Genomic DNA, 23,540 nt, shown 5'->3' with positions numbered 1-23,540 from the left:
ATGCAACAAAACACACAAGACAGACCCCAAGGTGTCACAAATACATATATATACACGTGCACACGCCATGGGCCACCACCATACTGGGGATGGATGCCCAGGTAAGGAGGGGCAGGAGAAATGGGGTCTGAAGACAGGAAGGCCTAGGAAGCTTAAAGGAGGCCAAGAAGAGTTGGACAAGGCAAAGTAGCTGGCTGAGGACAGGGCAGGGTGACACCAGGGAAGGGGTCACAGGAGGTGCAGACAGACACAAGGTGGCAACGCAATCAGAGTCAACGCACTTAGTGTCCCAGGGCAAGAGAAGCAGGTCCCTGCCACTGCCTCCCAGGATGTTCTCTGGCTTGGGTGTCCTGGGGTAGCTACAGGGAGGGGCATAACGGCTCCAGTCCATGGGTCCCCAGGTGACACTGGGTTTGGGGGTTTGATGGGATCTCGGCCTCCTGCTCAGCTGTGTCCAATATGGCTTGGGCAGTGGTAACAAGTAGCAAGTGTCCATCTGGCTGAGGGTCCCCACGTCCCTGTCCCAGACACTGGCTCCACAGCTCCCAATGAGGCATTTAATGAGACTCTGGGGTCTCCGGCCCGACTCCCGCCCGCCAGATGCGTCTGGGAACGGTAGGTACAGCAGGGCCCATGCATGCTGGCTACTCCATCTCTGCCCATGGGGCCGTGCATCCCGCCTGCGGGTCTATCGGATCCGGGTAAAGAGGTTGAGCACAGACACGGATTCCTGCAGACAGGGGACACAAGTGACTGTGTGCTAGGGTGCCCAGGGGTGCAATAGCAGGTGGGCAAGTGTGGCCACCACCCACCCAGCCATGTTACCTTTGTAGAGCGTGTCTTGCTGAAGACGTTCCAGAACCGAAGGGTCTCATCTCCAGCTCCAGTGACGATGGCCTCCCCGTCAGGGGACATGGCCTATAGAAGAGACATAAGGGCCCTGGCTATTTTCCAGCTCCAACAGGCAGCTTCTGCACCCAGGCAGGAGACACTGAAACTGGTATGGTATGGAGGCCTGTACCCTGTGGAGTGAGGTCTAGTAGATGGGACTCCCCACTTCCCAAACTGTGGGTTGTTAGTGGTGGCTTCTATTATGACAGCAGGAAGGCTAGGCTGATGTTGACCTTCCCAGCAAGGCCTGCCACATGGAGCCCCAGGATGCTGACAGTGACAGTGGCCAACACTCACCAGGTAGAGGACACGATACGAGTGGCCAGTGAGCTTGGCCACCTGTGTAAGGGACGGGTACTTCCACACGAGGATCTGGTTCTGTGAGTAGCCATGTGTGCTCACCTAGAGGAGGAGCTAGGCATCAGGGCTCAGAGGACCTGGGGATTCCCTGTGGGCTTCCCTCAATGGAGTCTGGAGGCCCCTGCTGCCTCAGAGATGGGACTGACCAGGACACATGCTGTGGCCTGCACTGCCTATTCCTCCGCCCAGGCTGACATCACACAGTACACAGGCAGCAGGCAGGGTCTCAGCCCCATGCTCCCACAGGCTCAGACTGCTCTGGGCAGTTTCTTCATCCTCCCCACACCCACTGTGCACTTACCAGCTCGTTGGCATGCTTGGACCAGGCCAGGTTGCACACTTGTGAGCCTGTGTCAATGCACTGCAGAGGCTGGCCTGTCAGAGTGTTCCAGAACCGGATGCAGCGGTCGGCAGTGCCACCACCAGAGGCCAGCAGTCCATGCTGGTGTGGTGACCAGGCAATAGCCTTCACGGCTGCCAGGTGCTCCGTGTACTGCTGCACAGGGCTTAGACTTGAGTGGTTCCACACGAGCAGCTGCAGGGCAGGGCAGGGCTATGACCAAGGCCCATTCAGGGACCAAGGATGCAAGGCAGGCACAACCCAGAGGCATGCGCACACCTCCAGGCCAGCTCTAGGGACAAAGTCCTCAAGATGACCCCCGACATACAAGTTTCCAATACCCAGGCCATGACCTCTGTGCACCCTGTAAACCCACCCTTTCCCTTGGGGGCATCAGGTCACATATGCCTGTCCCCGGTTCTAGCAGGAGCTTGGGGGACACAGCCCTACCTTGTTGTCATTGCCCCCCGAGGCGAGCAGCTGGTGGTCTGTGGACCACTTCAGGCCGCATACTTCCTGTCGATGGCCCTGCAGCCGCCGCTCTGACTGCAGTGCTGGTGTGCGGATGTCCCGTTGCAGGATCATGCGGTCCCGGCTACCGGATGACAGCTGGTCAGCATTCCAGGCCAGCGCCCCTACAGGGTAACAGCAGGTTAGCTGTGTCCTGCTCCAAGGCTGGGGCCCGGGGACGCAGCTGGGGAGGCTGGATGCTCACCCACGCGCGCTGTGTGTCCCTCCAGCACAGATAGCTTCTTGCCAGCGGCAGCATCCCAGATCTGCACGAAGCCCTTATGTGTGCCGACTGCCACCAGGTTCCCCTAGGGTGACAGTGTGGCAGGTGTCCATCAGGTGGGCATGGTAGAGCAGCTCACCCAGCTCACCCTCCACAGAGACTCAGGGCTATCTCTGTAAGCTCATTCTGTCGTTTTGCTTTTTCTTTTTTTTTTTTTCTTTTCTACGAAGCTGGGGACCGAACCCAGGGCTTTGCGCTTCCTAGGCAAGCGTCTACCACTGAGCTAAATCCCCAACCCCTCGTTTTGCTTTTTAAAACAAGGGCTCACTCAGTATTCCAGGCTAGCCACACACTCAAAATTGAGCCCAGGCTGACCTCAAACTAAGGACAATCCTCCAGCCTCAGCCTCTGGAATGCTGGGTTACAGGCTGCCTCTACAAGCTGCTTTGCTCAAACTCTCCCCAGTGTTTCTAGCAGTGGAGTCTCCTGGTCACAAAAGTGGCAGTCCGTCACCACTCAGGCAGCACTGCTCCAGCTCCAGCTGGGGCAGGCCACACTTCCATCCAGGAGTCGGGCTGCAGTAGGACCAGCACAGTCTCAAAAAAAAAGGCTGAGGTGTGGCTAGACAGTGTGGTGTGTACACCTGAGCACACTAGGGACAGTAAGCAGCCATACTTAGTCATCTGGGCTCTGCCATGGGGGGTTGGGGGGAGGTAGCCCCAGAACCCAGCCCTCTACACTCACCCGCTCAGACCAGCCCACGGAAGTCACTGAGTCCCCTTCTACGGAGAGGTCACAGAGCCGGGTCACCTGTTGGCAGGAGGTTAGATATGGGGCTGTGAAAGGCAGCCTGGTTCCGGGGGCTAGAGACCCCGGAGACCCTGAAGGGATGGGAGGCGTGTTGCCCGTTCTCAGGAAACTGGTCAGCCCTCCACAGATTTGTGGCCATGAGTATGAAAGGGCAACACCCCAAGCCCCTCCAACAGGTAGAGGATGTGACCACAGGTCACATAGGCTCAAGACCGATCTTTCTTTTTTTTTTTTTTTTTTTTTTTAATTTTTTTCGGAGCTGGGGACCTAACCCAGGGCCTTGCGCTTGCCAAGCGCTCTACCACTGAGCTAAATCCCCAACCCCAAGACAGATCTTTCTTATGAGGTACCCAAAGGCCTGGAGGGTTAGCTAATGAACTTTCCTTCCCAGACACTCCTCCCTGCAAAAGGTATTTAGTCTCAGGCTCACTCTGAGAAGTGGGGTAGTTTTACTCATCCACTTTCTGCCATGACAATAAATAATGTCTCATAACCACGGACTGTCTCTTCATCAGGATCTGCCGTGGGGAGCCACAGAGAAGGCCTCCCTGTTCTCCCAGCCACGGCCACAAGGACTAACCCCCCCAGACCCCCCTATGGGGCCAGCTGGAACTCCCTCCTTTCCCCTTTGGCCCCCGCGGCCCCCCACTCCATTCTCAGCTCTTCTGTGGCACCTGAATGCCGAAGAGACTGAGAATACAACAATCCCAGCCTCCTTGCAGGCCCAGGGACCCCCGAGCCAGCTCTGGCGGTCCCCCACCTCAGACTGTGCTTCCCCATCCCCAGAGCCCTGTCCCGCGGCTTCCCTACTGCTCACACCCGCCCAGTGCTGTAACTGTCAAACTTCTGGCATTCCGCCTCCCTGAGCATCGGAGCCCTGTGGCAGAGCAGATATAGGACCCCACCTAAACCTACTGTTAGAGTGAGGGGCATGTGGGCTGCGCCCTCCTGGGTACACCCCTGAAAGGCCTGGCCCTGTGTTGCACTGGCTGCTGTACTGGTCAGACCCCCAAGGAGGAGCACGGGTGCCTGGGTGCCCACCTGGCTGGTGCATGCGCTCCACAGGTACACGCAGGTGCCTAGCCCCACGCTGAGCACATTGAGGGAGGACCAGTCCACCAGGTTGAGGTAGAAGTCGTCCTGAAGCTCTGGCGCGTCCAGCACCTTGAAGGGAATCTTGGAAATCTTGCGCGTGGGCTTCCGAGGCGACCGCAGCAGCTTCTGACTGTGAGGATAGTAGGCTGCCGCTTTTGCCCCCCTAGACCCGGTACCCCACCGCCAGTCCAGGATACTTCGGGACCCAGCCCTGGCTTACCTTTTGTTGCTAACTGGGGATAGAGAATATGGGGACACGTCGTTGCCATCATCTGGACTCGAGCGCTTGCTGCTGAGGGAATACTGGGGGTAGGAAACTGGGTTGAGTGGCTTCTGCGGTCTCATGACTTGGGGAACCATGAGCACCCCAAAGCTGACACAGACAGGGTGGAAGCAGCAGAAAGGACAGAATAGACAGGACCCCAGCCTTGAGGGTCAGTGGCTGCCGCCTGGCTCACCGTAAAGAGACCCTTGTGCTCTGGGGTGGATGGCTGCAGCCGCCGATCCTCTGTCTGTGGGTCCTGCACCTTCTCGATGCCGGCACCCAGCAGCTCATTCTTCAGCAGTGCGGAGTAAGCAAGGCCATCTGTAAGGGGTGGGTGTGTCTCCATGGGGCGGGGCTTAAGGTGGGTGGGATATGCAGAGGGGGGCACCCAGGGGGAGGCCAGACTAGCTGCCAGGGGTTTGTGGGAAGGGATGGGGCCAACCCCTCACCTTTGCCGTTGTCTGAGGTGGCATCCTTGGCTTTGCGGTTCTGGCTGGGGGACTTCTCATTTTCCTATGAGAGAGGACATCTCAACATGACGCTGTCCCCTCCTCAGGGCAACAGTTCAGTGCCCTGCCTGGTACTCACATTGATCCTATGGAAGTTTACGCTCCAGTTGGCCCCGGCCCGCGAGGGGATGAAGCGGTCACCATGCTTGCTGGGAGAGGACACTGGGGAGTTGGCTGGTGTCAGGGTTCTCCGCATCTCTGAGACCTGTGAAGGGTTTGGGATTTAGTGGGGGTGACCTTCAAGTGGAATGCAGGCCCCTAGAGTGCCCCTTGGACAGAGTCAGGATCTACAGGTGATGTTGTTCTGGGGGACTTAACAGGATGGCCTGTCACTTACACACGGCACGGTGTTCTCATTTTGGATGATGATCTGTCGCAGGAGCCGTCGCTCATAGTCCTGGTCCATGGCAGGCGGGCAGGCGGGGCGGGGCCCGCAGCCGAGGTTAGCCTGCGAGGGTAGCCTGTGGGTGGGCAGAAACACAAGACAAGTCCAGGCCTCTGGGACACAACAATGGGGAAGGCCAGGCTGCACTTTTCTTGTAAATCTTTCGTTGCTGTTTTGAGACACAGGGTTTCTCTGTGTAGCCCTGGCTGTCCTGAAACTTGCTCTGTAGAACAGGCTGGCCTTGAACTCAAACACCTGCCTCTGCCTCTGCCTCCTGAGTGCTGGGTTAAACCACTACTGCCTGACTTATTATTTTTGAGACAAAGTCTCATGCAGCTCAGGCTGGTCTCCAACCCTCTGTGTAGCCAAGGATAACCCTGAAATATTGCTTGTCCTGCCTCAGGTATATGTCACCATATCAGCCAAGTACTCAGCATCCCTTAGCCTGAAGAGGAGATATGGGTGGGTGGGTGTGGGTTCCATCCTGGTTCTGACATTTCATCAGGGTCCTAGGCCAGCCCATCATGCTGTATGTGTGGTGAGGCTCAGTCCCTAGAGAGAGGTGGGGCCAGTGTCCAGTCATGACTGAAGGGGGGACTGGGGACTCCTTTGGCAACAGGAGCAACTGTGGCTGATGATCTTTGGTGCTCATGTTTACACTTGAGATGGGAGAGCGAGGTCAGCCACAGCAGAGGCCGTGGCCAGCGCTTTGCTCAGCCCATAGGCTGCAGGTACTATTTGATAGCACAGTATCCAATTCAGGGCTCCAGGGCTTCAGCTTCTTCCCACCCTCCTACCTGCCCCGCCCCACATCTCATGAGCGTGTGTGCATACACACACCTCCACCCCACCCCACCCCCGGCCCCCAGTCACCACCACAGACCCCTCTGGGCATGAACCCAAGGTTGAGTATACTGACTAGAGAGAAACACAAAGGCAGAAGCAAGAGATGGGCTCCAGCTCCTTCTCTAGAACATCCACTCCCTTCCCACACTGAAGCTTGTACTCAACACCGGCCTCCAGCCTCCCTGGAGCCAGCACCTTCTCTGCCCAGTCCCTTCAACAGTCAAAGAATGTGACCCAGGAAGTGCACACAAAACCCTGCAGGCTCAGGGGCGGAGGACAGGAATGGACAGACACACAGCAGGTCCATCTACATGCACTAATGTGACCTCAAGAACATCGTGCTCAATGAGGGACCAAGACAGAAATGTCACACAAGGTGGGCTCCATGATAGGGACCATGCCCACCACTCTATCCACCCACTGTCCTTGACACAGTGTCCTTGACACTGGAACTCGTGATCCTCCAGCCTCAGCTCCCTGGAGGATCATGAGTTCAAGTCCATCCTCAGGTACACTAGCTAGATTGCTTACACCTAGAGGACACAAAGCCAGGACAGCAAAAGGCTGGGGGCCTGTTCAGACGTGTCACCTTGTCACTGTAGGTGAGAAGCTGACTCTGAGAGGACAGAGCCTTCAGCAGCACTGGGTCCTACACCTTCCTGTGTGTGTCAGTGTCACCAGGCCCTCTCCTGCTGTGTCACAGGACACTGAGGAAGCTACTAGCAGTACTTAGTACCCAGCTGGGCCCAAGCACACTAGGAAGTGAGGCCACAGATGTGATGGGCTGTCAGTTTGTGCCTGCCCTAGACTGCTAGTGGGAGCCAGGGCCCAGCCGCCCATTTCCACTGTGCACCTGTGCTTTTGCTTGGCCCTCCCGCCCCTGCTACCAGGAAGCTCCCTGAGGAAGCAAGTTCAGCCCACCTGGCCTGCAACCACTGGTCACTCCTTCCAGAGGCCACAGATCATGAAAAACTGGTCCCCACAGCTAGTGTGTCAAGGACCTGAAGGAGAGCTCCCACCCATAGCCATGTGTGGGGACTCAGTGTGCTGCACTGTAGCCTCAGGCCCATATCACTTTCTATGGGGCTTGGTGGGCCCTGCAGGGTACTGAGTTGCATTCCTGGCCTCTACCCACTCCATGTCATGAACACCCTGAGTCCCAACAGGCATGCATGTTTCTGGAATCAGGAACACTACCAATGAGGGCAGCAGAGACTGCTCAAGGTACCCCAGTGTTGGCGGTCAGCTGCCCCCGACACCCTGGCACCACTGCCACCCAGGCACACAGCAACGCACTGGGCCTCTTCACCCCACTCTTCCCTTGCCACGGCTGCAACAGCCACCTTCCAGCCATGGGAGACCAGCACAGGGATATGGTCTGGCTGTAGAGCTGTCAGCCTGGCACACACAGTGACAGGGGTTCTGAGGAGCTGAGCCGTGAGAGGACAGAGCTGCGGCCTGGAGTCTGCGGTCAGCTCCTCTAGCACTGCCCATCTGGGGGGTGCCTGGACACAGGGCCCCTCCCATGTGTGACCTTGGATCAGATGTCCCACAGAATTTATTGTTGACAAGGGCCTGTAGTCTCCAGATACCCTCAGGTGTCAAAGGAAGGGATTTCCCAGTGACACAGGCCCCTAACAGGCTCCAAGTTAGCCTTCTACTCCCTCAAAGCCACCTTCTAGCCATGGAGACCAGCAGAGGGAGATCCTGACAGCCCCATTCAGCCAGGGACCCCAGGGGTACTACAGCTGCTCAGGTGTCTGCAGTCTGACCAAGGCCCAGGGTGCAAGAGAACTCCCAGTCTGCATACATACACCCATGTACTCCTGCACCAAGAGGTCGCACCCTGTCCCAGCCAGGCAGGTTCTAGCTGACCTCACATCCTACCGAGCTGGCCCATGGGGGAGAGACCCCTGCCACTGTTCTCCATGTGACCAGGGCATCATTCATGTATGCCAACTGTGTGTGAAAACCTCACACACTATACCCCCAGATTCCTTATGGCAGGCACAGGGCTAGAGGATGCTGTCTATGTGGTGGCCTGGGTCCTGCCTCTGTGCTAGGATGGGATGGAAAAGAACAACTCAGCAAGAGTAACAATGTGTGTTACCTTTTCCTTATGTTGCCACCTTGGGGGTGGCAGTCCTAGAACAGGGAGGGAGGGGGCTTAGCTACAGCTCAGGGCAGAGCAGATGATCAAAGCCTGCTGCCATCCCAGCCCCCAGGGACATGGCCCAGGTCCATCCCAGCCCCCAGGGACATGGCCCAGGTCCATCCCAGCCCCCAGGGACATGGCCCAGGTCTATCCCCAGACTCCAGGGACATGGCCCAGGTCTATCCCCAGACTCCAGGGACATGGCCCAGGTCTATCCCCAGACTCCAGGGACATGGACCAGGGAAACCATAACAGGAAACTTCTAGTTCAGACCAGAAGTAGGCTCCTACGCTCTGGAGGCTGGGGTAGCACCCAGTAGAGTGAATCACAGAACTAGATACCGGTGAACACATAAAAACCACGATTGTCCATTTTAATAAAATGTGGGACGTGAGAATGTTATCTGCATTAAGCAGATAAAAATCTAAACAAAAATTAATAAAAATCAACTTTCCTAAAGGCAAGGCCGGTGAAGACAGAGTCCCAGGTGGGCAGGGACACAGCAGCTCACCCCCACAGCCTTTGTGGGGCCAGGGACACCTGCCACCTGGCACATGGGAGGCTAAGGCAGGAGGACTGTTGAGTGTCTCAGGCTGAGCTACACTGAGACTGTGGTTAGAAAGAAGACCCAGGGGGTTGGGGATTTAGCTCAGTGGTAGAGTGCTTGCCTAGGAAGCGCAAGGCCCTGGGTTCAGTCCCCAGCTCCGAAAAAAAAGAAAAGAAAAGAAAAAAAAAGAAGACCCAGAAAAGCCGGCTGGGAGACGGTCTGGAAGGCAACTGCAGCCAAGCCTACAGGCCTGAGCTGCAGCCCAGTGGCCCATGAGGTGGACAGAGAGAATTCACCTCTGCAGGCTCCGTCTGACAACACGCACACAGAGACAAGTGGGTGCAGACACACACACACACACACACACACACACACACACACTTAGAGAGAGAGAGAGAGAGAGAGAGAGAGAGAGAGAGCGCGAGCGCTGAGTCAGCACACGCTGCCGTAGTGGAGGATCACCTCTAAGACCAGCTCTGGAGCATCCAACATCCTCTCTGGCCTCAGACAGACATACACAGACACAGACACACACACACAGACACACACACACACACGAAATAAAAAATAAATCTTAAAAGCAAAACAAAACCCCCTACAAGTTGGGCAGTGATAACACATGCTTTTGATCCCAGTACTTGGGAGGCAGAGGCGGGTGGATCTCTGTGAGTTGGAGGCCAGCCTGGTCTACAGAATGAGTTCCAGGACAGCCGGGGCTACACAGAGAAACCGTGTCTCAAAACAAACCAACCAGCCAAAAATGTACAACTTTCGGGTATGGGGCCACAGACCGCACCTAATCGCTAAAGAAAGGCCAAGTGGCAAGCAGGAGGCTGAGGCAGGGAAATGTTGTCCTGGACCTTGACTGTGTGGCAGGAATCTGCCACAAGGGAGCAGCAGAGGCTCTGGACTGCTCCCCACACAGCACTCGGTCCCAGCAGACAGGCCACGCACTCCCAGGATTTGCCAGTTTCTAAAATTCCAAGCCCCTTTCTCAGATCTTCACAGGCTTCAGAGGACCACAGAGCCCACTCTTTCTACATAACCCAGAACTGAAAGTCTCTGTGGTCCAAAGCCCCAGAGTCAGATCCTGCCTGAGAGAAACCTAGAAACACACACACACACACACACACACACACACACACGATTTAAAAATGGGGCTAGAGAGATGGCTCAACCATAAAGACCACATGCCAAGAGCCCAGGTTTGGTTCCCAGAACCCATACTAAGCGACTCAGAACCACCTGCAGCTCCAGGCGTAGGACACGGCACCCGGGTGGGCTTCTATGGGCACTGCATGCCAGGGGCAAACATACAGACACACAGATACACACTTATACACAAAAAATAAACACAGCCTTACGGCTGGAGAGATGGCTCAGTGGTTAAGAGCACTGACTGCTCTTCCAGAGGTCCTGAGTTCAATCCCTAGCACCTACAAAGCAGCTCAAGGCTGTTTTTAACTTCAGTTCCAGGGGATCTGACACCCTTTTCCAGTCTCTACCAGCATCAGGCACAAATGTGGTACCCAGACATACATGCATGAAACATACCCATACACATAAAAATAACCAAAAAGCCACACATACATTGTTTTTGTTTTGTTTTTTCCAGACAGGGTTTCTCTGTGCAATTCTGGCTGTCCTGGACCTCACTCCGTAGACCAGGCTGGCCTTGAACTCAGAGATCCACCTGCCTTTGCCTCCACATAAATCACTTCAGCCCAGCACCCACATACAGTTTTAAAAACAAAATTTAAAGGTAAAGAAGGCATTGGGCGTGGTCGGGGGTGGAGCCCCTGCCTAGAATCTCCCAGTAAGGGGCTGAGGCTCATTAGTGACCTCTCTCTTTTAAGCCATGTGCCTTAGGTTTCAGGCCCAGAACCAGGAAATAAAACACCAAGACTCCTGCAGTGCACTTAGCTCCTGACCCTCTATCAGAAGGAAGCAAAGGGCTAGTACTGGCAAAGAGAAGACACCCTTAAACAAGCCAGTGACCCATAAGCCATGGGCTAAATTCCTCAAGTACCAAATCCACACCTGAGAACTCCATTAATATTTACAACACATGCTTTCCCAGCCCCATGAGAGCCAGAGCCGCCAAACTCCCTTTCCAAGTCCTGATCCCCAGAGCCAGAGGTGGTGTCTGTTCTGGGTGAATCTTCACTGGGAAATCACGCTCATTCAAACTGCAGGAAGGAGCTAGGATTGGGACTCAGCAGCCAGAGGAATGAGGTCACCTCTCACACAGGATGGGTGGAGGGCATCCTTCCCACCAGGTGCTGTCAACTAGGAGTGAATTGGAGGAGTAGGGTAGGAAGGGAATACCCTACAGGGGTTAGTCCCAGGCTTATAGCTTGGAGACAAGTGAAGCTGGTGGGGTGATTTGAGGGCTTTGTAGGGGACAATGGCTTTGACTCAGGGATAGAGGATGGAGGGACCTGGACTTGCATTTGGAGACACAGAGTGGAGGTTCAGAGCATATGGTGGGTTTGGGGACACAGAATATCTGTGGTTTCTGACCATGTCTCCCCTGAGATGAGACCTGGTTGTTGGCTGAACCACTGGGTGTTACATGGCAAATTTAGTCCACAATCCCTTCCACAGGGGACTGCCAGATGTGAGATTCCTGGGCTCTGGAGGTTGACTCAGACCCCAGTTTGGATGGAGGGAGCATCTGAGGCAGGGGGATTTACATTCGGAAGTCAATAGGGTGTAGGTGAAAGGTTTGCAGTTGTAGAGTCTTGGGTGATCAGCATGGGGAAGAATTCCCAAAATGGGATATATAGCTCAAAAGAATAGTGTTGATGACAGACAGGGTGAGGTCATTGGGGACAGACGGCTCTGGGATCTGACTCAGGACCTCATCTCCATTGTGGGGTTTTGGTGGAAATAGTAAGGGTAACTTGGATTTGGGGGTGCAAGGAGCCTGACTTAGGGTCCTGAGTAGCAACATGTGGAATGTCTTGGATTTGTACATTGCTGTGTTCAGAACAAGGCTCTGGGGATGATTGCTGTGATGGACAGGGCGAGGTCAAGGCGAGGTTGCCAGGTGAGGGGACTCAGGGTTGGGGTGACGCAGGGACTCATCTGGAAGATGGGTTTGCATTCTGGGGTTCCGAGGAGCAGTATGGGTGGTGCCCTGGATTCCGGGAGCACGGCTCAGAGTAGAGCTCTGGGGATGGAGGACTCTCTGACAGACTCAGAGAGCTGGCGGGGTCCGGACCGAGCTGGTGGTCGCTGGAATGTGGGGTTCAGGGTCAGGCGGCACTGGAGCCTCTGAGAAGGAAGGGGTCGGCTAGGGGGCGGGTCCCCGAGTCACCCTTGTCCTCACCTGCCTCGCTCCGGTCGCCAGCCGGCTCCCGCCGGTTCCCGCTGGTCTCAGGAACACGCCGCGCCCGTTCGAGGCTCCGCCGCTGCGCCAGGCCCCGCCGCCGCCGCTCACGGGAATCCCCCGGCCTCCGCGGTGGCTAATATGGCGGCACTCAGCGGCAACCCGACTCCCTCCCCCCGTCTGTCCCGCAGGCCGCGCGCGCGCCCGCGACCGGCCCCGCCGCCCAGCGCAACACCGCGCCTAGGCCACGCCCCCTGGACCCTCCCCCTAGCGCAGCCAAGGTTTTCCTAGAACAAGCCACGCCCTCAGTCCCCGCTCACCGCCCACCACGCACGGCTCTCCCCGCCAACCCCCTGTGCCCTGAGCCGAAGCCACGCCCCTCGACTAACCAACGCCTCTCTCGGGACACGCCCCCGCACCGCCTCTGCCCCTGTTCCTTGAGGATACGCCCCCTAGACACGCCCACCCCTGCCGTGCTCGCGCCCACCCTGTACAGCTGCGCCTGCGCGCCCCAGCGCGGAGCAGCTCGGGAGTATGGGACGTCCTTCAGGATTTAAATCAATACAGGAAGCGAGGCGGCACTCGTTGCCCCGGGCAACCGTGGTCCGAAGAGCTGTCCGGGAAGCTGGAGACCAAGAGTGAATGGGGGAAGGTGGGGGTGGACACGAATACCTGGACTCGGAGGAAGGCGTGGCTCCAGTTTGGGGAAGAAATGGGGCGCGTCTCCCTGAAGCTTTGATTCACTCAACAATCAGGTGACTCCCCCAGGGACGCTGCTGGTTACTGTGCATTTATTGTTTTAATTTTTCGTGATGCCTCTCTCTCTAGCCAGGCTAGCCTCGAGCTGGAAGCAATCCTCCAGCCTCAACTTCCGCATTACTAGAATGACTGTAAGACAACTATCTCCGACTTCAAAAACTATTTATCGTGCCCCTGAGTACAGAGGCCCAAATGATGACAGCTGGAAACAAACCTCAAGAGGGTCCTGGTTCAAAACGATACATGTTCGGCTCATTGGGATGGTTCAAAACGTAGAGTGATCGCAGCCAAGCCAACTGGAGCCCAGTTCAATATCTAGAGCCACTTAGTAGAGGGCGAGAACCAACTCCTGCAAGGTATAACTCTGACCATCCCACAGCACACATGTACCAGCCCCTGGCTAAATGACACACACTAAACAAATAGGGTTGGTTTGTTGTTGTTTGTTGTTCAATTTTTGTTTTTTTGAGTTAGTGTCTCTTGGGGTAGCCCTGTCCTAGAACTTGCTCTGCAGACCAGGCTGGCATCAAACTCAAAGATCTGCCTGCCTCTACCTCCCAAGAGCTGGGATCAAAAGCATGCACCACCACCGACTGGCACAAGTAGAACTTTAAAAAAAAAATTGCATACGTACAGGGCAAAGGGTGAGTTTTGGGCTGAGCTGAGTGGACAAAGCAGGAAGGGGTCGTGGTGTTTAGGGCCTCTGGTGTTTAGCATACACAGCAATCTCAGTCTCAGATTCTGTGGCTGAATATTCTTCCTGTGGGGTCCATTCAAGTCCAACATAATACCAAAACAAAACAAAGCCTACTGCAAGACTCTGGAGGAAGCTGGGCCATCCCCCTTACCGGACAGGCAAGTTGTGATATCCACAGCCAAAGCAAGAGAAGTGGAACAGGCCTCTGCAAGGGCAGCCACCCACTCAGAACCTCCTACAGGAAGGTGGATGCCCCTTTATTCACAATCTAGTGCCCACCCACTGAAGAAGGGAGCAAGCCCTATTCCTGCAGGGGAACATAACACAGCCATGAAAAAGGTCAGGGATCTAATGGGTTATGAAGCAGAGGGATCCGAAAGGACACTGCTCAGTAGAGACAAGAAGTAAATTCATGGGTGCCAGAGGCTGAAGGAGGTTCAGGTGAGAAGTTAGGGCCTTCAGGGAGACCCTGGCTCAAAATAAGGAAGGAGCTGGTAAAGGGGCTTCCAGCCAAGCCTGAAGTGTGGAAGTTCAGTCCCAGGTCCAGGTGGAGGCAGGAGAGAATGAACTCCTTTCTGGTTGGCCTCCACAGGAGTGTTGTGGTATGCACACACACGAGCATATAGAAGAGATGAGCATTTAAAGATTTCAAATAATACAACTGGAAATATAGCTCGATGGGAGTGTTTGCCCAACATGAACGAGGTTCTTTGCTCAGCACCCAACAAAAAATAAAATGTGCTTTTAGGCCAAGTCTGGACCCTTACCTACACCATTAGCTCCATACAAACCAGGCAGCGTGGAGGTCATGAGTCATCTCAGAACTGGGAAATGGAGCCAGAAGGATCAGGAGCTCCACATGGGCTGGGTTAACGGCGCAGGGATTCTGTAACATTGGCTCTTGCAGAGGACCCGGGTTCAACTCGCAGCAGCCACGTGGCAACTCAAAACCGTCCATAACTCCAGGGGAACTGGATGTGGTGATGGAGAAGCCTGCACCAGCCTGCTGGGGGTGCACAGATGATGCCCCCAGGTAGCAACTTGCAGAGCACCTGCAGGCCCTGGGGTCCACCGAACGTGTGCAGGGAGATCTCAGCAAATGCATGGCTACAGGCCAGCCTGTGTGGGCTGCAGAGGGGCACAGCCCTCACCACCTGGCTCTGGCGTCAAAACATAAGTAGATGAAAAATTGTATTAAATTTTGAGGTGTGGGCAGTGGCACAGTGGGTAACATGTTTGCTCTGCAAACATGAGACAGGAGTTCAGATTTCAAGTCACGGGGCCAGTGAGACCAAGCTAAGGAACCTGAATTCAATCCTCAGAACACACACAGTGGAAAGAGGAGCTGACTTCTGCACATGGCACCTTGGCATATGCAATCTGCCCATAAATGTAAAAATAAAATGATAACAGAGCCAAGCAGCCAATCTCAGTGACACAGGCTTGTGATCCTACAGGGCCCTGGAGCAGGAAGAGACATAGGGGTCATTTCAACAACAAACCCCACTTTTCTCTTTGTTTTGTTTTCAGATCAGGGGTTACTGTTTTTAGGCCTGGCTGTCCTGCATTCACTTTGTAGACCAGGCTGACCTCAAAGTTAAGAGCCTGCCTTTGCCTCCGAGTGCTGGGATTAAAGGTGGGGTGTCCACTGCTGGGCTAACAAAACTGTCTTGTCTTTACAAAGACAGGGGTGATGGAGCCACAAGTTATCCACTACTAGCTAACCAACACGAGCTGGTGAAGCAGAAAAACTCCTCTGAGGGGAGACGGGCCTGTAGCCTCACGGATGATGGACTTATCACCACCACCGAAAAGCTGCTGAAGTCATCGTTTCTGGGTCCTGGGCAGTATTTTTTGGTATCAGTTACTCCCAGGGCGGCCTCGGCAGTACGCCAAGGTCTGGCACACCAGCCTCATTCTGAGTTCATATCTGCTTCCTACACCCCTGGGTCCATCCCTTCCCATTGGCTGGTATGGGGGGCTGGATCACACCTGGTATCACCCGATCCTGCGATCTGCTCCAGCAACCACAGCCTTTCCTGAAGCTGTAAACATTCGTTGGCGCTGTGCCTTGTGGCAAAGGTACCAGTGCTGTCTGTTCCTGCGGCCATGTTTGTTATTTATTCTATGCATGTGCCGGGCATGGATGGAGGCATTTCTTCAAGCTCTCTGTCTTATGTTTTGAGAACTGGTCTCTCACTCGACCTGGGGCTCACCCATTGGAGCAGGCCGGTGGGCCAGTGTGTTCCTGGCATTCTCCTGCCTCCGCACACACCTCACCTGGGAAAGCCAGCTTTCAGAGCCCACAGGATGTAGGTGGACATTTGTGATCTGTGGTCCCAGGACTCAGGAGCAGTGTCCCATGTTGGAGGCCAGCCCTGGTCTGCAGAGCAAGATGCTGGTCTCAACAACAAGCATCCAAAGGAAAAATCCAACCAAGAAATGAGAAGGTGCATCTGGGCCTGGCAGTGCCAACTCCACTGTGCTTTCCCACCCACACTGCTTGCCCATGGAGGACTGTCTATAAAAGAGCTGCAGCTCAGCGTGGATGGGGTTTTCACTGATATTTTAAGGCAGGTTTTTACTGTATAGTTCTAGCTGGAACTTGTGTAGACCTGGCCTCGAACTCACACAGCTCCACCTGCCTCTGCCTCCCAAGTGCTGTGATTTAAAGATGTGAGGCAGCGTGCCCAGTTATTAAATGTTTTAAAAATTAATTTCCGGGGCTGGAGAGATGGCTCAGTGGTTAAGAGCATTGACTGTGGGCTGGAGAGATGGCTCAGCGGTTAAGAGCACTGACTGCTCTTCCAGAGGCCCTGAGTTCAACTCTCAGCAACCACATGGTGGCTCACAACCATCTGTAAAGGGATCAGATGCCCTCTTCTGGTCTGAAGACAGCTACAGTGTACTTGTATGCGTAAAATAAATAAATCTTATAAAAAAAAAAAAAAAGAGCATTGACTGTTCTTTCAGAGGTCCTGAGTTCAATTCCCAGCAACCACATGGTGGCTCACAACCATCTGTAATGGGATCAGATGCCCTCTCCTGGTGTGTCTGAAGACAGCTACAGTGTATTCACATTCATAAAATAAATAATTCTTAAAAAAATTCATTTCCAGTCTAATGTTCATTTTACTTTGTATTTTTGGGCATATGCATTGTGTATTTTGGGGCTGGAGAGATGGCTCAGTGGTTAGAGCACTGACTGCTCTTCCAGAGGTTCGGAGTTCAAATCCCAGCACCCACATGGTGGCTTGCATTGTGTATTTTTATCCTGTCTACTCACATTTGCATTTTCTACATTTATATACATGTATCATACAAGCCTATATAATAACAGGCTTCCTTCCAGGTAGCATTCTGATAATACACAGCCTATTTTTGTCTTCATTTTTATTTTTAAGACATTTTTACCACAAATTAATTCTGTGATAATGGACTTCATGGGACTGGAGACATGCTCAGTGGTCAAGTGTACTGGCTGCTCTTCCAGAGGACCCAGGTTCAGTTCCCAGCCACCCACATGGTGACTCACAACTCTCAGGGGATCTGAAGCCCTCACATAAACACACGTCCAGGCAAAACCCGTGCATGTAAAATAAATCGTTAAAAAATTAGTGAACTTCATGATATTTATTTCCACACACATATTTAAAAAAAATTTTTTTTTGGTTCTTTTTTTCGGAGCTGGGGATTGAACCCAGGGCCTTGCGCTTCCTAGGCAAGCGCTCTACCACTGAGCTAAATCCCCAACCCCTAAAATTTTAAACTTCGATTTTATGGTCATGTCACTGCCATATAGCCTGTGGCTCCCCAGGATCGAACTCATGTCCTCAAATTGACTGCAAGTGCCCTCACTGCTGAGATTGCTCAGAACTCCGGAGCTCAGAACTGAACCCAGGGCCTAGGCAAGCGCTCTACCACTAAGCTAAATCCCCAACCTCTTGTTTTTTTTAATATTTATGTGAGTACACTGTAGCTGTCCTCAGACACACCAGAAGAGGGCGGCATCAGACCCTATTACAGATGGTTGGTCGTTGGAATTTGAACTCAGGACCTCTGGAAGAGCAGTTTGTGCTCTTAACCACTGAGCCACTCTCCAGTCCCAGAACTCCTATTTTATTTCTTTTTCTCCATTTGTTTGGTCCCACAGACCTCTGGCCGCCGCCTTCTAGAACACCGCCACGCCTATTAGAACCTGCGCACGTTCTGTGGGGATCGTCGCTGTTGCTCTTTGAATAGGATAATACCATTTTCTTTTCTCTATGGGGGAAAGTCGGAAAGACTTCTTCCGGAGGAAAACCGGAAGTCGCTTCTCCGGCTTTTAGGACAGTCCCGAGGCGTCGCTGCCGTATCGCTCTGTCTTTGAACACCCCTAGTCGCGGCGATGGTTCCGCCCCGTCTGATCACGTGGCCACCAAGATGGCGGCGCCCAGCGGACGGTGCGCGAGGTTCGTCAGCTGACTTGTTCTCGGAGCTGTGGCCGCGACCCGCTTCTACCTGTCCCGAGTGACCAGAGCTCAGTGACCAGTCCTTATAGTCGAAAGCAGGGTAAGCAGTGCCGGAAGTGCCTTCGGGGAGCTTCCGTTCTGAGGTACTCTCTGCCCGGGCGCGCAGGGATTGCCGGTGTGGGGACGTCAGGGCACCGTCAGGGTTTCCGAAGGGAATTGGACGACTTTGCCCTTTTTTACTTGCGTATTTGACACAGGGTATCATGTAGCCCAGGCTAGCCTCCAACACACTGTGTAACTACGAATGGCCCCGAACTCTAGCCTCTTCCTATCCGGTGCTCAGGTTTGCCGCCTGTGAGGGGCTTGCCAGATGCTAGGGTGAACTGGGGCTTCGTGCAGGCCCGGCCCGCGCGTAATCACTCAGCCTAAGTATTTGGGGACAAGATCTCCTGGGACCGGTTATCTTCCTGGTCAGCCTCCTCTTCTCGGGCCTGCCCAGCCCTGGAGCCTTTTTGAATTAGAGGGAAGCCCCATACTTCTAATGGGCCGCACTCTTGGACCCACAAGATATTTGGTCTCCTCTGTTGTTGATATAGGTAAATCGGGAGGTGGTCTTTTTTTTTTTTTTCCCCGGAGCTGAGGACCGAACCCAGGGCCTTGGGCTACCACTGAGCTAAATCCCCAACCCTGGGAGGTGGTCTTACTGCCGCACAGTGGCTGCCAGTTCCGGTGGACCTGCTTCATGTTTGTTGATTAATTCCATTTTCAAGGTGTGACTGTCTTTTTTTTTTTTTTTTTTTTTTTTTTTTGGTTCTTTTTTTCGGAGCTGGGGCCTTGCGCTTCCTAGGCAAGCGCTCTACCACTGAGCTAAATCCCCAACCCCAAGGTGTGACTGTCTTATGGGGTCCATGGTGAGGCAGTCATACCTGCCTCATTAAACCCAGGGCCCGAGGATGACACTAGAGCCCAGAATGCCTTCTAGTTTACCACAGCCTGTTAGTCCAGTGTGTTATGTATGCGTCTGCTGTCGTCTTTACTAGTGTTTAGCTGGCTGACAGGGTCGCGCCCTCTTGTACGTCTGGTTCCACTTAATTCATCCGGGAAAGAAAACACCTGTCATTGTGGGTGTGCTATCCTGCGTGGGGTCACGCACAGGGTAAAAGCTGTGCAAAGTCAGGAACAGGAAGAAGTTCAGAGGGAAGAGAGGAAGGACGAAGTGTATCCCAATGGGATTTGAGGGCTACAGGGAAGCCCCAGTAGTAAGGTGTTGAGAGTCACTCTGGGCAGGGATGAGATCCATTTTACAACTGACAGAGTTTCTAGATCATCCGAGCTGTCCTGAAGGAATGCATTCTCAGTTTCAGGGTTGAGTCCAGGAGGGGAGGTCACTGGTTGGGGTGGGGAGATCCCTCCCAATGGGGAACATGATTTAGGGCTAGGTCTGCATGCCCAGGGCCTGACTTCTGTTCGTGCCTCTCTGGGCAATGTGTGGAGCTTGTGGCAGATACATAGGGGAGAAGCCATTGAACCTGAGGCCCAGAGACAGAAAGTAACTTACTTGAACTGCACAGCAAAAACCATGGGCCGCTCTGGATTGTGAAGCCGATGCCAAAAACCAAGATGGCCTTGAAGAGTGCTCTGCTCACCCCCACCCCCACACACACCTTGGTGGAGGGTGGTGGATGTGGAGAAAGTTCTGTGGACTGGAACTCGGGATCCTTCTGTCTTAGCCCTGGGGCTGGAACGGCAGTTATGTAGGTGTGTTCCATAGCATGGGTCTTCTCCTTTTTTTTTTTTCTTTAAGATTTATTCATTTATTATATATGAGTACACTGTAGCTGTCTTCAGATGCACCAGAAGAGGGCATCAGATCTCATTACAGGTGGTCATGAGCCACCATGTGGTTGCTGGGAATTGAACTCAGGACCTCTGGAAGAGCAGTCAGTGCTCTTAACCGCTGAGCCATCTCTCCAGCCTGGGTCTTCTCCTTCTTTTTTTTTTTTTTTTTTTTTTTTTTGGTTCTTTTTTTCGGAGCTGGGGACCGAACCCAGGGCCTTGCGCTTCCTAGGTAAGCGCTCTACCACTGAGCTAAATCCCCAGCCCCTCCACTGAGCTAAATCCCCAGCCCCCTCCTTCTTTTTCTACAGCAGGTTTTTACTGCTGAGGACCTGGACCCGCTGGGAGGCTTGCCATGGTAACAGAACAGGAGGTAGAGGCCATAGGGAAAACCCTAGTGGACTCCACGCAGCCCCTGCAGGCCCGCTTCCGTGCCCTGTTTACCCTGCGGGGACTTGGTGGCCCCGATGCTATCTCCTGGATCAGCCGAGGCTTTGAGGACAGCTCTGCCCTTCTGAAGCACGAGCTAGCCTACTGCCTGGGCCAGATGAGGGACCCACGAGCCATCCCTGTGCTGGTGTCCGTCCTACAGGACAGGAACCAGGAGCCCATGGTGCGTCATGAGGCAGGTGAGTAAGAGCAGCCCAGTGGTGTGTTCATGTCTGTCCCTGGGGCACGGCTGGGTGCAGCTTCAGGGAGGTCCTGCGGAAGATGGGAGCCCCGCACAGGGCTATGGGTGGCAAACCGAGCAACCACCCACGTCCAACAGCAGAGCTTGGGCTTCTGAGCTGGCTTCCATGCCAACCCGTTCCTGGCTTCAGGGCCTTGGCACACTCTGTCCCTCTTGGCCCAAAGTCTGTTTGCTTTGTCTAGTGATGACTTCTCAACTCCACCCCGGGCACCGTCTGGGGTGGATGGCTGTAGGCCCAGCAGGCCAGCTCAGAGACTGTAGGCCTAGCCGTGGCCTGAGGGAGCACTGAGGTGCTGGGCATCGCGCAAGCTCCTTCCTACTGATTTGTCTCCTCAGGGGAAGCACTGGGGGCGATTGGTAACCCGAAAGTTCTAGGCCTCCTGAAGCAGTATTCCACCGACCCAGTGGTTGAGGTGAGGAAACTCTGACTGGTCCATCTCTGCCAGGACAAGCTCCTGACAAAGGTTGCTCTAGAGATGGAGGGGTGAGGTCAGGGAAGGTGGGCAGAGCCTCATGTGCTCCCCTTACCCACCCTACACCCAAAAATCTACCCTTGTACCCCCGTTCTGTACATTCCAGTCATGGAGTCTGCATTGTAGTCTTTTATGTCCTGTGTCTCACTGAGCACCATGTTCCAAAGGTTGATCTATGCTACGCTGTCGGAGCCTCGCTCCTCCTTTTCACGGCAGAGTAATACTTCAGTGTGTGAGGGCAGGCTATGTGTATTGTACCTGCTGGGCTCCCCTCTGCTCTCTGCCTCAGTCCTAATGTATGGGCTCCCGGGCACGAGTCTGTCCCCTGCCTTTTTCCTTGCTTTTCCTGCGATGTCCAGCCCCGGGGCCTTTGCACAGACTGCCTTGTGTCCCCCAGGTCTCCCCAGTGCCCACTCATGCCACTCTTTGGTCTGTGGTCTAAGGCCACTCCACCTGGCTTAGCCATAAGCCTGTGAGGACAATGACTGGCAAGACGTGCCCTCCACATAGGGACCATAGCTCCCTCTCTCTGCTACTTGCAGGTGGCTGAGACGTGCCAGCTCGCCGTTAGGCGTCTAGAGTGGCTGCAGCAGCACCCGGGGGAGGCCACATGTGCAGGACCCTACCTCTCAGTAGATCCTGCACCCCCTGCGGCAGAAGGTGATGTGGGGCGGCTGCGGGAGACCCTGCTGGATGAGGCGCAGCCACTCTTCGAGCGGTACCGTGCCATGTTTGCCCTGCGCAATGTGGGTGGCAAGGAGGCTGCCTTGGCCCTGGCTGAAGGTGAGGTTGAACCCTAGCCCCAGACCTGGGTGGTCTCTTGTGCAGCCTGAGGGGCAGCTTTGACTCCCAGGGGCCACCTCCTCCCCATCCAGGTGCTCCACACAGACCCTGGGGGGCTCGCCCTGGGCATCTGCCCTTTCCTGCCTGCCTGTCCTTACCCTGTTTTCTCGGCCCTTACCTCACAGGCCTGAAGTGTGGCAGTGCGCTCTTCCGACACGAGGTGGGCTATGTGCTGGGTCAGCTGCAGCACGAAGCAGCCGTGTCTGAACTGGCAGCCACATTGGCACGGACCACTGAGAGCCCCATGGTACGACATGAGTGCGCAGAGGCCCTGGGTGCCATCGCCAGGCCTGCCTGCCTGGCTGCACTGCGGGAGTACATCACGGACCCTGAGCGAGTGGTGCGGGAGAGCTGCGAGGTAGCACTGGACATGTATGAGTATGAAAATGGCCAGGACTTCCAGTACGCAGATGGGCTCGAGCGCCTGAGGCCACCGCCCTGACATGGCACCCGGCTCACCCAGCAGCACCCAGGACTCTGCCCGGCACCTGGTCACCTGCTGGGACTATCACCTGTCCTGTGATAGGCTGCCTCCCCCACCCACCACGGCCCTGGCCACATGGACTGTGTGGCCTCTGCTGGCTGTGCCTCCCATCTAGATTAGGGAGCAAGTAGCCAAGGGAGGGGCCTTGCTTTCCACTCTGTGTACCTGCCCTGCTGGGTGCTGGTGGGCAGTGCCACCCCATGCTGTCTGCTCTGTGATTCTGTCCCTCGCACCCTCCACACTAGCACAGATGGCAGTGCAGAAGCTTGCGGGCATTAGGAATGACTCAGCTCAGGAAGCTGTGGGGAAAGTTGTGGGGCCTGGGGCAGGGGTGATGGTTCTGAGTCCATAGGGGTCAGGCGTGGGGGGGCGCACCTCACATCTGGGTCAAGCAGGGAGCACAAGCCAGTTCCAGGGTGCTGCATGAATAAAATGTTATTTCTCACAAGTGCTGGCTCCTGCTTTGTGGGGACAGGGGCATGGCCTTTGGTGGGGCACAGAGAAAGGGGTTCAGTGGTACAGCTAAGAGTCCTTATTGTGGATTCCCATCGAGGCTCCCACAATTCCACGTTAGCTGGGGCACCCAGTTCCCCGGACCCCGTCCATCTCTTCCATAAGTGTTTTTGACACAGAACCCAGCAGCCCACAGCCATCTGTGCCAGCGTCCAAGGTCTGGGACTCAGGTGTCATACCCATGCACATGATGTCACCTGCCCAGTGGCCCCTGCCCTCCCACGCCTTCTGTGCTCTTCCCAGGAAGGGGGTGTGGCCAGCATGTATGCACCCATTTTTGAGTCTGGTTTGCCACTATGGCTGACCTGCTGAGGGCCAGCGGTCGGTCAGCATCGGTGACACCTGGGCACTTTTGATGGACTAGTTTTGTTCACTTTACTTACCTGAGACATCTCTCTCAAGAGCTTGCTGAATCACTTACCAAGATCATCCTCCTGTCTCAGTCACCCCAGTGCTGAGGTTACACTTATGGCCACCAGGCCTGGCTTTTCCATAGATTGCAGGATGTGAGTTCAGGTCCTCA

The 23,540-nt window shown here is 54.7% G+C and overlaps 2 protein-coding genes and 1 long non-coding RNA gene across 4 annotated transcripts; 2 read left to right on the top strand and 1 right to left on the bottom strand.

The window, feature by feature from the left end:
• Positions 1-543: 543 nt before the first annotated feature.
• On the bottom strand, positions 544-12,382 carry Fzr1 (fizzy and cell division cycle 20 related 1). Its single transcript, NM_001108074.2, is given in 14 exon segments — positions 544-730; positions 826-918; positions 1,189-1,293; positions 1,553-1,786; positions 2,042-2,226; positions 2,307-2,409; positions 3,069-3,134; positions 4,176-4,359; positions 4,450-4,532; positions 4,688-4,815; positions 4,944-5,007; positions 5,083-5,208; positions 5,341-5,464; positions 12,271-12,382. Coding segments are annotated over 13 exon segments (1,482 nt in total). The 5' UTR covers positions 5,410-5,464; positions 12,271-12,382; the 3' UTR covers positions 544-688.
• Positions 12,383-12,762: 380 nt separating this feature from the next.
• On the top strand, positions 12,763-16,678 carry LOC148004444 (uncharacterized). Its single transcript, XR_015625051.1, has 2 exons — positions 12,763-13,025; positions 15,411-16,678. It is a non-coding gene; the product is annotated as an uncharacterized LOC148004444 (long non-coding RNA).
• Positions 16,679-18,121: 1,443 nt separating this feature from the next.
• On the top strand, positions 18,122-22,952 carry Dohh (deoxyhypusine hydroxylase). Of its 2 annotated transcripts, none has more exons than XM_087557061.1 (5): positions 18,122-18,277; positions 20,328-20,642; positions 21,041-21,117; positions 21,720-21,960; positions 22,146-22,952. In XM_087557061.1, the coding sequence occupies exons 2-5, from the start codon at positions 20,369-20,371 to the stop codon at positions 22,460-22,462; spliced, it is 909 nt and encodes a 302-aa protein (XP_087413187.1). In that variant the 5' UTR covers positions 18,122-18,277; positions 20,328-20,368; the 3' UTR covers positions 22,463-22,952. The 2 variants fall into 2 exon arrangements, with proteins under 2 accessions (XP_087413187.1, NP_001020177.1); NM_001025006.2 differs by having other exon boundaries at positions 20,325-20,642.
• The last annotated feature ends 588 nt before the right edge of the window (positions 22,953-23,540 follow it).

This window comes from Rattus norvegicus, chromosome 7, assembly GCF_021556685.1.
Source record: "Rattus norvegicus strain SHRSP/BbbUtx chromosome 7, alternate assembly SHRSP_T2T, whole genome shotgun sequence".
Classification (NCBI taxonomy): domain Eukaryota; kingdom Metazoa; phylum Chordata; class Mammalia; order Rodentia; family Muridae; genus Rattus; species Rattus norvegicus.
This window is presented reverse-complemented; position numbering and strand designations above follow the sequence as displayed.

What these genes read in the sequence shown, in the direction of transcription:
- Dohh (XM_087557061.1), top strand. Translation starts at nt 20,369, where the DNA reads ATGGTAACAGAACAGGAGGTAGAGGCCATAGGGAAAACCCTAGTGGAC. An exon ending in CATGGTGCGTCATGAGGCAG is followed by an intron (nt 20,643 to 21,040) that starts GTGAGTAAGAGC and finishes TTGTCTCCTCAG; the next exon opens with GGGAAGCACTGGGGGCGATT. An exon ending in TGCCTTGGCCCTGGCTGAAG is followed by an intron (nt 21,961 to 22,145) that starts GTGAGGTTGAAC and finishes CTTACCTCACAG; the next exon opens with GCCTGAAGTGTGGCAGTGCG.